Source organism: Vidua macroura, chromosome 8 (assembly GCF_024509145.1).
Source record: "Vidua macroura isolate BioBank_ID:100142 chromosome 8, ASM2450914v1, whole genome shotgun sequence".
Lineage (NCBI taxonomy): Eukaryota > Metazoa > Chordata > Aves > Passeriformes > Viduidae > Vidua > Vidua macroura.
Window position 1 is genome coordinate 21,557,516 of NC_071578.1, and position 15,575 is coordinate 21,573,090.

The 15,575-nt window shown below is 41.6% G+C and overlaps 1 protein-coding gene across 6 annotated transcripts in view; it reads right to left on the minus strand.

Moving 5' to 3' along the window:
* The window catches only part of DUSP29 (dual specificity phosphatase 29), a 63,861-nt gene that overhangs the window by 3,627 nt on the left and 44,659 nt on the right, over positions 1-15,575 (minus strand). For all 6 annotated transcript variants that reach the window (XM_053984167.1, XM_053984168.1, XM_053984165.1 and 3 more), the window contains 2 exons: positions 11,500-11,713; positions 1,559-1,779 (listed from right to left, as the gene is read on the minus strand). In XM_053984167.1, the coding sequence (XP_053840142.1) occupies positions 1,559-1,779; positions 11,500-11,713 (435 nt within the window). The remainder of the gene's footprint in view (positions 1-1,558; positions 1,780-11,499; positions 11,714-15,575) is intronic.

Genomic DNA, 15,575 nt, shown 5'->3' on the forward strand with positions numbered 1-15,575 from the left:
GCTGCCATTTGTAGTATCTACTTGAGTGCAGATTTTTTTGTTTGGTTTGTTTTGTTTGTTCACCCAGTCACTCTTCAATTTGGTTCTGTGTTCCAGTGCTGGGATGGTGCTTGCTACTGTCTCAGGACTTCCTGGACTTTGATGTGGTTTTGAAACAAAAAGGTTAATATCCCCCCATCTCATCCTTTCCTCCTACAGTATTTATTGAGAAGCAAGGCTTTTTTCCTTGCCCTTGCTGCTTCCCTTGTGCTTGTTTCTTTACCTCAGTACAGCAGACTAAAGTCTTATGGGAACAGGAGGGTGTGGGAATGAGGAAGTCTGCATTTCTTATTCCAGCTACTCCAGTCTGACACTGACCTCTGGCCTCCAGCCATGGCTAGACACAGGGTGTTATCCTCTCCTTTACAAAGGCAGTGCTTCAGACACACTTCTTTAAAATGCTGGGTATCTTTCTTCATAAGCAAGTAAGCTCCTGAAGCTGTTTCTCCTGCTATTAGGACCTTGATTTTTAAAACTGATCTGCTTTCAAGGTTTTCTCCTGAGCAAGGGAAGGAACTGTTGTGTGGACTGTACTTGTTGAAAGGGTAAAATTGTAAAGACCTGGCTGGCTATTGGAAGCAAGTCAGGTAGTAAGTGCCTGTAGCTGAGCTAGACAGCCAAGAACAGAAGCTGACACAAGGCTAGAAACTTGATATCTGACTCTCTGATATTAAGGTCTCTATAGGTCAGCAGGAAAGTTTTAAGTTTCTCAACTGGTTTCTGGTAAAATATCCTGCTGAGATTTTTTAAAAAGTATGTGTGGGGAAGGAGTAGGAGTAATATTGAAAGTCAGTGTGAGGCCTAGGCTGTAGCGCTTCACATCAGTGTAAAGCTTACTGATAGAACACTGCTGGAGATCAGCAAATAATGAATTGTAGTAATCAAGCTGAGAAATTACAAACACTTTAATGAAATGTTTCTAGTTTACTGCTGTCAGAGCTGTATCAGTTCCCTGCTGCTTGGAAAATGGCAGAGAAATAAATGTTACAGGTTGGGGTAGATCTGATGGTCAGGTAGGAAGGGTGGTGTCTATATTTATAGAGAGACTAATGGTGCAGAGCATGAAGCTATGGAATGTCTGAGACCACTTATGTTCTACTCCCACCACTATGCAACTAATATTCATTAAACCTGTCTTGATAGGGACTAATTAGGAAAAGGAGGAAAAGACAGCATATTCGTGACACCTAGGCAATTTCCAGTTGTCTCACATGTGTTTTTGAAGAAGTCCAAACAACAACAAAAAACCTCTGTCAGATAGGACCCCTTGATACAAGCTGTGATGAGAACTTTTGACAAAAGTGCTTGGTAAGAGGCTCTTGGGGTGGTATTAGTGAGAAGGGTCCTAAATACATCACTGCCCTCTCTTACACTGGTTCCCTGCTACTAGTTTTATTGTCTCTGTTAAACTGTATTGGACTTGTTTCATTCCTGCAAGGTTAAATGTGATGGAACTATGCTTTTAATTAGTTGTGGTAAATATTATACTGGTTTGAACCATTTTCAGCACCCTCCTTACTTCTTTCATCCTGAAGTGCATTATCAATGAATTTGGAAGCCGAATAAAAGAACTGGCTGAGGTTGAAAGTGGGGAGATCATCTGCTTCCACGCCATGGTACTCCACAGTCATGCTGTTGTAATATTCTGGTCCCGTGTCCACGTTGCGCTGCCCGTGGGCCGCGTTGAGGATGTGGGTGAATCCCGCCTTCTCCAGGCTGTAGCGATCCAGCGCAGTCTTTCTGGTAAAACAAGAGCTGTCATGTAACTCAAGAAGCTTCTTCAAGACTAGAAAAAAAAATTAAGAAAACCTCTGATTTGGTATGTTCTAAATGTTAGTGAAACTGATAATGCTTTAACAATGCATAATTTACCATTTTAAGGATCTTAAGATATTGTCATTCTGTTTGAAGCTGTCATTCTTTTTGGAGTTCCTAATTATATCCCCCAGGTCCTTAGAGCATGTTTAATATGGATTTATTTTCCCATTACCTTTGCACATAGGCAATACTGGCTTCAATCCATCTTGTACAAGAAGAAACTTAAGATACAGAAAGAAATAGAAGGAATTATCTGAAGTGAGAAAAGGAAATCAGTGGCAGAACTTGAAATAGGATCCATGAATGCTGTTTTCCCTTCTGTCCCATCAAACGATATTGCAGATGTAGTAAGTCAGTAATATGTGAGTAGTAAAATATTCTGTGATTCAAAAAGAAGCTCTTCTTCCCCAAAAGAAGTTACTGAGTTTTTCTCTATTTCTATAAAAAATAAATAAAGTTTTTAAATCCCATCCTTGTATGAATATAACTTCCTATCACAACTCCATTTTACTGTCTTGTTTGGCCAAACCAGAGGTCTAAAGCAAAAGGAACTATATAAGGAAATTGGACATTACCCTTCAGAGGAAGCTGTAATTCATGTGTTTAGCCAAAGGTTCTCATTTGTTCTTGTCCTCTCTTCCCTTGGACAAGGGAAGTCAGAGAAGAGAGGAAAGCTTAGATTTGTTCTACAGTTCAATACCCACTGTAGGTGCTTGCTTTAGGATAAAATTCCTAAAAAAATATAGAGTTTGTGGCCAGGCATGTAAAAACTTTTTTTCTTCCATTTCAGAAAGCTTTTAGTTTGGGAAAATTTTGTTCTGAAAAAGCTGTCAAGTTTCATTAGTGCCTAGGAAAACTACAAAGCTTTTTACAAAAAGAAAAAATGGCATAGCCTTTATTCTGTTAATATATTTTCACATAACTGCTGCATGATGTAAAAAAGCTTTTTCCAAACAAGAGTACCTCCCTCCATGAATGTTTCCTGAACACTTCCATGTGTAAATGTAGCTGCTGTCACACAGGACATTGTGGTGGGCTACCTGCTGTGTTTTGTAATTCTAGTGGTGACAGCCCACAATAGCTTGAAGTTGACTGCCTTTCCAACCTCTAAGTCAAAACCTCCCTCTGAGCAGTCAAGGACCTAATGATTACAGCACTTAACTGGGATATGGATACTGAAGGTTTTACCTATGCTTGCTCTTATTTAAATTAAGCCCATGATCATTGGCTTTTCTGAGTAAATATTGCCCTGCAGATATTCCTCTCTGGTCAGGAATGATAATGTCTTGACAGTAGTGGTATTTTTGCCATGAAATAATGCCACGCATCCCCTTACAAGCATGTAAAAGTTAAATAAAAGCTTCTTTTAGTGTGGTGATGCCTACCTACTAAGTTTAGCAGACCCTGGAGCACAGAGAAGCAGCAGCATCCTGCTGTTAATGTTGTAAGTTGCCACCTTCACCTCATGTTAAATAATGCTTACTCCTTCCCTTTGTATTCCTACAGCAGTGATTGACTGAGGAAGACTTTCTTTCTTCTCCCTCCTTTTAGGAGGTTTTGTGCCTTAGGATTCCCTGTATGTACACATTGCCAGCAAAGAGCTTCAGTTCTCTACTGAAAGGATGGAGAGTACTTAAAATAAAACAGGTTAAATGTCCCAGCTGAAGTGTAAGGGCGCAGTGAATAACTATTGCTCTTCATTTTGATGTCCTTGAGGTGAGCTACAGTTCCTGCTTTCAAATTAAGCCTGTCTTTGTTTTACCTCCTTGATGCTGGAATAGACAAAATGTGGTTTTCATTCATAAGACTTGGCCCAAAGCATGTATCCCACAAACCATGGGAGACCTACATGCTGAGTAGGAAGTAGGACTGCAGAGTAGTTAGGGTCAGTAGAAAACCAAAGTTTTTGATGGACTATAGATGCTATGACACTTTGGCTTCTGCGAGCACTGCTCAGGCTAATAAATAGCATTAGAATTAAATTCTGAAGTTGTTCTGAGCAAGGAGAATGTCAAACAATAGGTTACAGTCATTAACATTTGACACTTGTTTTTATATGAAACCAAATTTTCCTGTTTCCTTGATTGGAGATTGCCTTTTGACAGAGTGGATGCAAATAATGCATTTTTCTGACAGCCACACAGTCTTGTTCTGTTTCCTACGACCTGACTTTGCAGTGTTGGGTGGCCTCAGTTTTCCAGTAGGTATTCAGAAAGAAGGGATATGGTCTTTCAGTAACTTGCATAAGCAGTCAGCTCAGCCTGGCCAACCTCCTCTGAACTTCCCCTTCCATCTCCCAGTCTTGCCTGTAGCTGCATTCTGTGAATTTGAGGCCCAGGATGGAATTAATCCTCCTCCTTTTTATTTAAAATCAATTTAATAATTTTGCATCATAAATTCATTAGCATTTGTTTTGCCTTTGACCGGTGGGAGGTTTGGAATATGCACATTGTTACTCTGTTTGCTCTGTTTGTTTCCCAACTTGGGCTGGAAATGGATTCAGAAGCAGCAGTGTATCAACTTTGAATGGTGTTGCAAGAATTCATTATAAATGCTCAGATGTAACTATATAATCTTCTGTGAAATAACTTTTTTTTTTAAAACAGAAAATTACACGTGTACCAAGGAATTTATGCTCTGTTTTCCTCAATGCTTGGGCTAGGCTGACTTTAAAATGTTATCTGCTTTCTAATTGTGCTTGATATGCAGACTGATTTGGCAATACCCTTTGGACTGAATAGAACTTTATCCAATGGAATTTTCTTTATTATACAGATGCATATTTTCTTTTTTCTGCTGACATTGCTGATTTGAAAAACTTCAGAAAATGAATGCTCAGTGCTGAGCACTCAAATCTATTAAGTTCTCCACATACTCACTGGAATAGCTATCACTCAAACTGTGTGTAGGTGTTGTAGAACCTGGAAGCAAGGCCTAAAATATTTGCCCTAAGTGGAGCAGGGTCAGTACAGGTCCTGTGGCTACATGGCTTTTGCATCTGCAGGCCAAGCTAGTGCACACAGTCTGTAAAGAGGATGTCAGGCACCTTTCTTACAGCAGATACCCTGGACACTTTTATCTACAGAAAGCTTTTCCTACCATTTCTAATATATAATGCTGTGTGGCGATATGAAGAAACAGTTGTTGTGTAATAGAAAATAGGGTTCACTGGACTGCAAGAGGTGCTTGCCTTGGGCTTTAGAATCTGCATCTTGTGAAGAAAGCTGAAGTGACACAGTCTTTTTCAACAGCAAGAGTGCCTGGTTTCAAACCTAATATGGAGATTAGAAAGTACTTTAGCTCTTTCATCTTTTTCTCTATCCCCCCAGTCTTATACATGATAATTATATTTTCATAAGAGACTTTGCTACTGTTCTTTGAAAATTCTTCCTCTTTTTTTTTCCCTTGTAAAATCTTTGCCCAAAATCTAGGCCAAGAGCCCAGCTGGATCACCACTTGTCATACAGGCTCAGGTTTAACTGCTTTTTACTTCCTGCCAGCCAGTACTTTGTACTTTGATCATAAACATTACCAGGCAGAGATGGCCTGTGCTGAGACTGACGCTGCCATAGTGTAGGCAGTTAAACCTGGGGTCACGCTGGGTTTGCAGCAGCTTGGTTGCCAGTTAGCAGAGCAAGAAACAGCCTGGTAAGGCCTCATATGGTGGACCTGTGTGCCTGTAAATGGAAATGTTACTGTGCCCCTCAACATGTTTGCCTGGACTGCCCGTAGCCAGTAGTGAGCTCTGGTTTTGTGGGAAGGACTTGGGTTGCTTTCCACCCTCAGCTGAGTCTGCAGTGTCAATGCTGTTGTGAAAAGCATCCCTCTCTCCACTGTTTCCAGAGCCTGAGGGGTTTGCTGTGTTTCATCATGCATGATACTTCTGATTACACTCCAAGGAGAGGGGAATGCTCTTGGCCTTTCTTGCAGTTTTTACCATGCCTGAGGTATCAATATTGTAGAGGAAAGAGAGAAATAAATCAGGCATAAATATCTGCGAATATCTGATTGGTTGAGGTTACTAATAGCATAGGATTGTTCAGGGATGAATCATTACCTTATTGGAGGATTTATGACTCCATTTCTAATTCACTTTTGACTAGAAAAGGCATCAGCTTTTTTTTTCCTTGCAGTTTGCTTGCTATCAGAGTGCAGTAGTCAAGTTAACAACATTCTTTTCCCCTCTTCGGGTGCTGCTGTTTCCTATTAACTTGTGATTAATGCTCCCATTTTTGTGATTGTCGTTGAACTTTAAGTAGCTATTGTAAAGAGGAGTTTGCTACAAATGCCAGTGTAGGTGAAGCTGTAAGCACTTGGCTACTCTTGAAATTGTTTCCATTTTGTGTATCTCCACCATCTGTGCTATTAGCACTTGATTTCCTTTTACACGGTGCAGCTGTGGTCTCCAGTGTCTGCCTTGAATGTGTTCCCATGCAAGGAAGGTGAAGTGTGACACTGGAAGATAACAATGAAAATTTCAGTGTAATTCAGTTTAGTAAGAGATGACCTGTGCCAATTAGTCCCATGTAAAAGCTCATCAGCTCTTCAGTTCAGAGCACATAAACTTATGCTAAAAGTTAAGTGTACCCAGAAGTCCTTTTCTCTATGTTAAGCAAAAGCTCAGTGCTTTGCTGAAAATGACCCTGCATTTACTGTAGGGCAGATGGACTCATAAACATGTTTTTAAAGTTCTGAGGCAAGGGGGAGTACTTTGATGTGGGAATCCCACCTCAGTGGTGAAAACTGGAGATAAAATCACTTTCACATATGGATATATTGATACTAACAGACTCGCCAAAAGGGGAAACTGACCTAGACAAAAGTGTCATCCATTTTCAGATGGTTCCCAAAAGACTCTTTTGTTTAAAGATTGTTTACCTCTCTTTGGTTGTGCAAAGGCAAGTAGAGAGCTTGTTGGAGACTTTAACTGTGCCTGCTGTCAGGTTTAAGGCTAAGTTTCATAGGATTGATAGCAAGTGCTGCAGCAAAATTTTTGTTCTTCTGGAAGAAAAAATGTAAGTAGTTACAACATGAAAAAATGCTTTCTTTCAGGTTGCTGTCTCCACTGTACCAAATCCCCTCTCTCTTCAAAAGTACTGCCATAACAAACTTTAGTCCCAGGTGCTTTTGTTAGAAAGTTGGCCAAATCAATGGAATTGGAAGAGAGGGGAAAAGAACTGGAAGGCACTGCAGCCTGCACCTTCACAGGCAGTATGAAGTATATTGAAAGCAGCTAACAAAAGGAAGATAGGGCGGCTCATGAGGAAAACATAAGTACACCTAAAGGAAGGGAAGTAATCCTCCAAAATAGCTCAGGAGGGTGTGGGCAGAGCAACTCCCTCCCCAGGTAAGTTAGCACCTTACAGCTGCTACTGCTCAAGCAGGTGACTGGTGTGCTTACCAACTTTAAGTACAGCCAAGTCTCTTAAACTTCATGCAAAGGTTGTGCAATGCAAACATGTTTCAGTATAGATTGTTAAAGCCACAGATTGACGTGACCCAGGTTGACAAAACACCAGGAAATCTGAGGCAACATGTTACTAGGAGAGGACTCGCCTCTCTCGAACTTTTCCATTTTCTTAAGTGCTAAAGGAAAGCTTGATGCAGGATGATAATTTACCAGATGGTCAGTGTCAGAAAGAAGCTTGCTGAATATAGGCAATATTGACACTTTCTTAAGAAAATCTGGCAGTTCTCCGTCCTGAGGAGAGATGTTGAGAATTTCCAATAATACTGACCCAATTTTCCTTGGTAACTCTAGCACCAAGGGAGTCTAGAGATAGTGTAGCATTGTATCCCCCTTTCCTTCTGAGGTGTTGCTCCGTTTCTCTGTGTACCTCCTGCTCAGTGTGAATTAAAAGAATTTTTAGGTACCACTGAAAATACTGAATGGGATCATCAGATTATGGGATAGAAAAGATTTTCCTCTAGCCCAGAATGGTGGATGTAGTTTTTGTAAGTGATACAACCTGGACAGAGGAAATAGCTCTCTGCTTTCTATACAGCAAAGGCACTAAGCACACATGCTGTGGTCAGTCAGTTCCTGGTCTTGACTTCAGTCACTCATCAAATGTTAGAAATCACTGATAGACAGAGATATTTTATGGAGAAGTGTTACTTGTCTTGGAAACCATTGGAGCATTGAGATTTACTGGCCAGTGTTAAAGATCTGATTTTCTGAATTATTAAATTGCTGTTACAACTGGCAGGTTCTCATTCTACCCAAGTTAAAACTATGTCCTCAAGAGTGTTGTTATAATCTAAATCTGTATTTGCTTCTATTTTTATATGATTAATACGGATGTAGATGCTAGGAGTTTGTAATGCTAAATGGTGGGAGGTAGCTGTTTTCTAGCCTGAGTGAGTCCCATCTGTTTTCTTATAGGTTAGTGTAAATTGTCTTTTTATCTAGTCACTTGGAAAAAGCCATGCTGTATTGCTTCTCTGCAGAAAGGTAAGAGGAGAGAATGAGTTTTAGTTATGCATATATTTAGTGTTTAGTTATTTATCTTAATTTTCATGCACTCCAAATTGTGGGTTTGGGTTACTACATCAGTTCTGAAGACCATTTGAGCCATGGCAAGGCACAGGCACAGACCATAGCTTGTGTGAATTGCAAGCTCAATTCAGCTGCATACCCAGAAAATTATTTTTCATACTTAACGTGTAAAGAATTACAATTCAGAAGACTTTTTTTTTTTTTTTTTTTTTTCTGGGAGTACTTTGAGAATATGGCAAGACCTGAAATTGTGATCAGACCTTAAATCCTAATGAGATCTAGTGCATATTTAAGAGGAAAACAAATTGGGAGGCCTTTGTCTTCAACTGAAATGTTCTTTGAACTTCATAAATGTGGAAGCCTAAACATCATCTCAGGTAATAAGGCCATCACTGAAGAGCTGCAAGAAAAAACTACAAGATTAGTAACTGGCAGAAACTTTCCATGTGATCCCAATGAACCAAGTAGGTTTGGGATTTGCCAGTAAAACTGCCTATGCAAGTAACCAGGTGGCCAGTGAAACAAAGGAAAGACAAGGCTGCCTTCTATCCCTTTAGAGGACTTCTAAATATGAGGAGGATACATGCAAAGCTAATCCTGGTAGCAATTGACTCAAAATCTTGGCCAAGAGTGTTTTATTCCTGTCGCTGGGCTATGTCATACAAATTCCAGTATCTGGTCTTTAAAGCCCTTGGAACTTGCTGGGGGAAAATTTCAATTGGAGCTGAACACAGCATGTTATATTTTGAGGCTTTGATTATTCTGGATCTGACAGGCTCATAGAGATTTCATTGCCTCTGGGTAACATCTGCAGTGAGGCCTCGTAACAAAAGGATGGAGTGGCCTCACAGGGCTCCTTGATAGCCTGGATTGCATTAGAAGGAAGATGTGGTTACGTAGTCAGGGTAATTAATTAGCATTTCCATAAGCAGTCACAAGTCCTGTTAACCTTGTAAATGCAGGAGGCAGGGATGAAGTGCAGATGTGGAGGCTCTGAAGATAAACTCTGCATGTGTGTGTTCATTTGATTTTGTTGATGAGTTCCACCAAATTCTTTCAACATCAACCTTAATTTAGCATGGCTAAAGATGCAAATGCACCCAACATCTGTTCATGGCTTGTGGCATCTCTTTGGCCACCAGTTCTAAAGCAAGATCTTGAAACAATACAAAAGCTCTGCCACACTGAGGGGGTAAGCTGTTGGTTAGGAGTAAGATATGAGCTGGCTCCAGGAAAGATACAAAGGTCTGTGGACTTTACCTATTTCAAAGTAAATTTTAGTTAGGGTAGTGAAAGCCTGCACCTTGCAAGCAGACCAGTTCTCTCAGATTTGCTGCCATGTCAAGTTTGCCCTTGCCTGGCTGACAATAGTTTTTCTCTTTTGGAGAGTCCTATTTTCTGGTGAAGTTTTATTTCTGTTCCGCCCCACTGGCTCCTCACTTGTTTTTCCTTCTCCAATGGTTTTCTCATTCTTTTGCCTTATCATGGTGGGGAACCTGTGTTCCCTTGAAGCACCACTGGTTTTCCTCCTGACTTAAGTCCAGTCCTCAGCAGAAACACACTGCCCAGCATGGCACGTTGTAGCTCTATGGACCTCTCAAGAAGTTTGTATTTTTGTTCCTCTGGTTAGTTTGTATGAAGTGTCAGGTGTGTGATGTATTCAGAGTCATGCCTTCTAGCTTTTACTAAATTACAAGGTGTAAGAAGCCACTGCTACAGGAAGATTACAGGAAAGAGTCAGTGACTGCTGTCCTGGGCTGAGAGACTGACTTCTTGTCTGGTTACATCCCTTTGCTCAGCAGGCACAGCTATAGCTTCATCACAGAGATTAGAGGAAAAATATTCTAACAGCTTCATTCAGAATAATTCTGATGGTGATTCTAAACAAGGAAGTAGGAAATAAATGCCAGAAGAGGTTCTTTATGGTGAATCTTGAGTTAGAAATATGTAACAGGAGGGGCAGGGTGGGATATGGAGAGAAAAACTCAACCCCTTTTCTTTTGTTCCTGAATTATTTGGACAGGCTGTTCCCATGGTTTAATTTTTTTATCCCACGCAAGACACACACACACACTCTCTCCTATCCCTATCTCTAAAAGTGGGAGCCTTGGCTTGGTACAAGACCAGAACTCTTGTGTCTTTCTGTTGCCTCTGGCGCCACAAAGTAATTGGTGGATGATATTAGGAGTCTTGTAACTTTCAAAGCTGTATATCTTTCCTCTTTTATAAGCTGGTAACAGATGAATTTTAGGACCTTTTAAAAAATTATTGAGAACTTTGGAGCCACTGGGGCTCCTACTTGTGTCTTTCAGTGATGATGTAAAAATAAATGTCATGTTAGTGCAGGGTGTAGAGGAAAATGGGAATTGGACCAATAACGCCAAAGGGGTAAGAAAAGCTCTCTTCCTCTGCTCAGGGCTTGAGCTGGGATTTTCTAATGGCATGTCTCCTGCTGCAGCAGTCTCCTCTGCTTCTTGGAATAGGCTGCTTCTAGTTTAGTCCCATGCTCAGCAGGACTAAGTCTGTTTTGTGGATTTGGGTTTTTTTCCAAATCATACTTGGTCTGATCAGTGAGACAAATCTCTGCAGCTTTGCCTTCCTCAGGGTTCTGTTTGCTTTAATTTTTGGGCAATTTAGAAATGCAGAGTGTTCTATGTCCACAAGCACAGGCTTGGAAATGCAGAAATACTGCTGCAGGGTGAGCTGTCTCTTCAGTCACTTTTCAAGAATTACATTTTAGGCCTAAACCAACCTAAGGTGTGGCAACACATCCAGGCCATGCTCTGTAACTGTGGAACAACTTTCACTCAGAGATAAATAGCAAATTACTCTTTGAAACGAACCATTTAAAAATAGATCATGATGAGCTTCAACCTCTGCAGCCTATGCTGGTGCCACAACCAGTGCTGTCACTCTGTCTTTAACAGCAGACCCGGCTGCACTTCCTCTGTGCTTTCCTGAAGCAGCAGTAACAGTCAGGGCCATGCCAGGCTCTGATTGCTCTGTGTAACTCTGACATCTGTCAGTGGTTTCAACCGCTTTGCTCTGTCAGTGAGCTGTGTTTAGAAGAGCTTGGTCATCCCCTGTGTAGAGATGTACCAGGTACACTTATCTGCTACATAGGGGGTACTGTGTACACTTACTCATCTCCTATGTAGAGGTTGGGCCAGACTTCATTGACGTGAGTGTACTTTGGGCAGCCCTTCCACAAGAGCCTCTCCAGTTCAAATGCTCCTGGGGTACAATAATCCTCATCAGGATCTACTTTGACTGCTGTATATGCATTTTTCTTCCCAGCATTCCAGCTTCCTGATGACATCTTGTCCATGAAGAAGCGCTCTCCGGATGTGCGAGAAACTAGAATGCAACCACAACAGAACGTTAACCCAAGGAAACACAAAGCAAGTGACTCCTGCTCCAGCTGTGGGATCCTGGGAGCAGCACTGACCAGGTGTGATTGAGCATTGCTTGAGACAGATGTACCTGTTCTGTGGCAAACACAGACTTGCACTCAGATTTCTGCCTCCCCAGAGTGAGGTGAGGAATATGTTGTTAGATGAGCTCACCAGCAAAGGAAACAAAACTCAAAGGTTTGTGATTATTGAAGTTAAGTCTCTGTTGGGAATTTGTTTCCTGAAAAATCCACTGGCAAGAATTCGGTAGATCTAACAGCCCAGGGATCTAAAGCACCTAGGGGAACTGAGTGCAAATTTAAGTTATTGGGTTTTTTTATCATTAACTAAGGCTTATCCTTCATGATTTTCAGCAACATAGGGAGAGAAAATGTGTCTGTTCAGGTGAATGTTCCATGTACTGTTGTACTCTCTTCTACACTTACTTTTTCCAATGTTGCCAGCTGCAGATTCCCTGTTTGCTGCATCTCCCTATGGGCTCTGTTTTTATTTCTTCTACTGGACTCTTTGGTGTCTCAGAGTAGCAGTTGCTCATGTCTCATTCCCTTGAAGGGAGAAATTGAACCTTGTGGTTCTGTAAGAGACTTGTAACAAGATGTGGAGTTTGGCTTGATCTTAAAAAGTGTGCAAGTACAGCCTGCCAAAAATCACCTTTCTTGCAGGCAATCCTGTAGTTGCTCCCAATTTTTTTTTTTTTTTTGTGTTGGCTGCTGAATGTTTGTGTCCTTTTAATTCCAAAAATAAAGCTAATGCTTTGATGTGGCTATTGTAGAGCTCTCCTGAAAGCAGGATGTCCATTTTTCACTGACATGCCATGTACCCATGGGGTTTGTTTGCTCACTTTGGGCTCTTTTGTGCCTGTCATGTTCTGTTTCTCTACAAAGCTTGAAAAAGCTGAATTATTCCTGTTTTCCTACTCCAAAGCCATGTAAGATTGTGGAGTCAGTTTTTGATTGGCAAGTGTACACCTTTGTTCAAAAATTGGCTTGCTTTCACTGGCAAGACTTTCAGCCAAGCTTCTTAAAACATGATGATGATGTTTAGCTAAGTGGTCCTCTCCTGAGATTTTTAAAGGGCTCTGAGAATTCCAGCTTGTTGTAAATTTACCTTGGGCTTTTCTTGCATGCCTATGTGTATTACCAAATCCCACCTATCTGCCCCAGTAGCCATGCCTTGGGAGAGCTTTTTTCCTTCCTGTGCCAGAATTATGCTAATTCTACATGCAGACTCAGCAGCGTAGATAATGTTTGTCTGTCAGAGATACAAATCTAAGAACTCTCTGACTTCGGGAGTGATTAGGCTGTTATCTAGAAATTGATAAGAACTGCTATTCGTCTAGTAAGGAATTATAACTGAGAGCCTATTGCCTTGATGCTGAAGGACTGACTACTTTTATTCATGGCTCCATAACAGGGGATGGAGGAAAGGAAGAAGAGAAAGCCATGTAATCAGGAATCACAGTTGGTGGCCACAGTGCATTGATTTGTTACACCTCAGAACAGGGCAATTACATCTGCAAATGATCGCTTGTGGTACTGGAACACCGGCGCAGTTTGAAGCTTGGTTAACACTGTGAAAGCTCTATCACTGCTGAGAAATCCTTGTTTCTGTCTGTCCTGGGAAGCCACATGCTCCCTGAACTTTCAAGTACACTATGTTCTTTCATGCCTTGCCAATGTTATCTGCTGCAGGGATTTTTAAATTGAATTAGAGCACAGGAAAGCATCAGTTGAAATTCCTGTAATAAAACATGTATTTCAGATTTGACTCTAGACTATGTAAGAAGGAACAGAGTTTAACTAGGAGGAGGGAAAAGGGGGCAAAAGGGCTGGTTTGCTATTTCAACTCTGCAAATAATTGCCATGAAGCATTTGGTTGGGGGCAGAAGGGCTTGCATCTTCCCAGGAATCAAAGATGTCTAACCTCATCTCGTATTAGCTCTACATACACCAAACAGAGCTCCAGGAAGACTATTCCATAGGCCAGCCTTCTTGGAATAAAAAGTGAAAAATAGATTGGATTTTTTGGAGTGGTTGTTCTTAATGCTGTTGTGGGTATAAGGGATGAATGTTTAGCACAAGCCCAGACAGGGAAAGCTCAGATTTCTCTGGCAGACTTGAGAGGAGACCATGTCTTGCAGAGTGCTCACCCAGTGCAGTCAGATGGCAGCCAGATTGCAGGGTTACCTCTGCACAGGCTTGTTGGAGCAGGCTCTCACCCCTTGTGGTGCTTCATGTGGGCTATAGATGAGTTAGTGCAGGTTGAATGATGTACCAGTGCCGTGCTAGCTTGGCAGTCACTTCATGGCACTGCACTGTGTTGGGGACACACAGCCTTAGATCACAGAATAGCCTGAGTTAGAAGGGACCCACAAGAATCATTGTAAGTGAATGGCCCACATGGAGATTGTGAGCCTGGCGTTATTACTACCTTGCTCTGACCAAAAGAGCTAATCCCAGGGTCATGTGGAAGCTCTCTGGTGTAGGGACTGTCCTTATGGCCTTTGCATAAAGAACTCTGCACCCTGCCTGTTCCTGGAAATGCTGCTTCAGGACAGCCTTTTTATTTCATGGGTCAGGGATGAAAAGTCAACTGCCCTTGTCCCAGAACCCCTTGTCCCAGAGAGTTCTCCCCAGCAGGAAGGTCTAAGCCCAGCTTCAGGGCATACTGAGGAACAGAGCCCTGTATCTGGGGCCAGGAGTTCCCTCCCAGTGAGGCAGGGCAGTCTGTAGCTCATCCCATCCTTTTCCTGTGCCCAGAGCAGAGCTTCCCTCTCATTCTGCTGGCTTGTGCCAAGGGCAGGCTGTGTGAGCTGGTGAGACCTTCCTGTTCCCTCTCTGTGGCACCTGTGGTGGCTGTTCAGACCTGGGTGTGGGGCACACCTCGGAGAGGCCCCACAGGTGCTGAAGCCTGTGAGATTGTGCCTGCTGAGCCTGGCATCCCACGGGTTCTGCCCTCAATCCAGCGTGTGCACACAACACTGAACACAACGCCGGTGCTCCCCAGTCCTGCTGTCATGGATTTAAGGGTATTATCAGAACAAGGATGATAAAAATCCAGTCATCTGCATTTTTATACCCTAATCTTTCTCTTCATAAATAAGAACAAAGTGCATGTTATCTAATAAATTTTATTTGTTAATCGCTTGGATGGCTGGAATATTTCTCCCCCTTGGGTTATATGTATATAAATGAAAATATTGTTAGTGATTTCACAAAATGGTAATTCAGAATAATGGAGAGTTAATCCTCTTTTCATTAGTGAGCCACTTCAGGACATACACTGTGGCAAATTACATTGCATTTTAAGTCATTCTCAAGTGCTGTGCACTAGAAAAAAAAACATTAAACTAGTTTTGCATTGATAGAAGTAATTGTGTGGCTAATTTGGATAAGCAGCATGCATTAGGCACAGCAAAGGAATCTCTTCTTTATGTTCACTATCTACTCTACAGCTGCCAGATGGAATTTCTTATACAGCTCTTTAGCTTTTTTTATTATATTTTTAACAAGTCAGGGAGGGAGGAAATAAAGTGCAAGGCAAAAAAAAAAAAAAAAAAAAAAAAAAAAAATCTGCCAGTCTATCTGCTGTTTAATTCAGACCATGACAGAGCACACAGTCTAGTGGCTGGGGCACTAATATGGCAGTGAAAGATTTGGTGTCTTCTGCACCATGTTTGAAGTCCCTTGAACTACTCAACCCAAAATTTCCAGTAAGGCCCTGTGAAGTCATAGAATGTAGTGGCCCATTTTCAAATCTGTTCAATTGAAGGGATGTCCAGTCCCACAGTAAAATTTGTAGGGGTG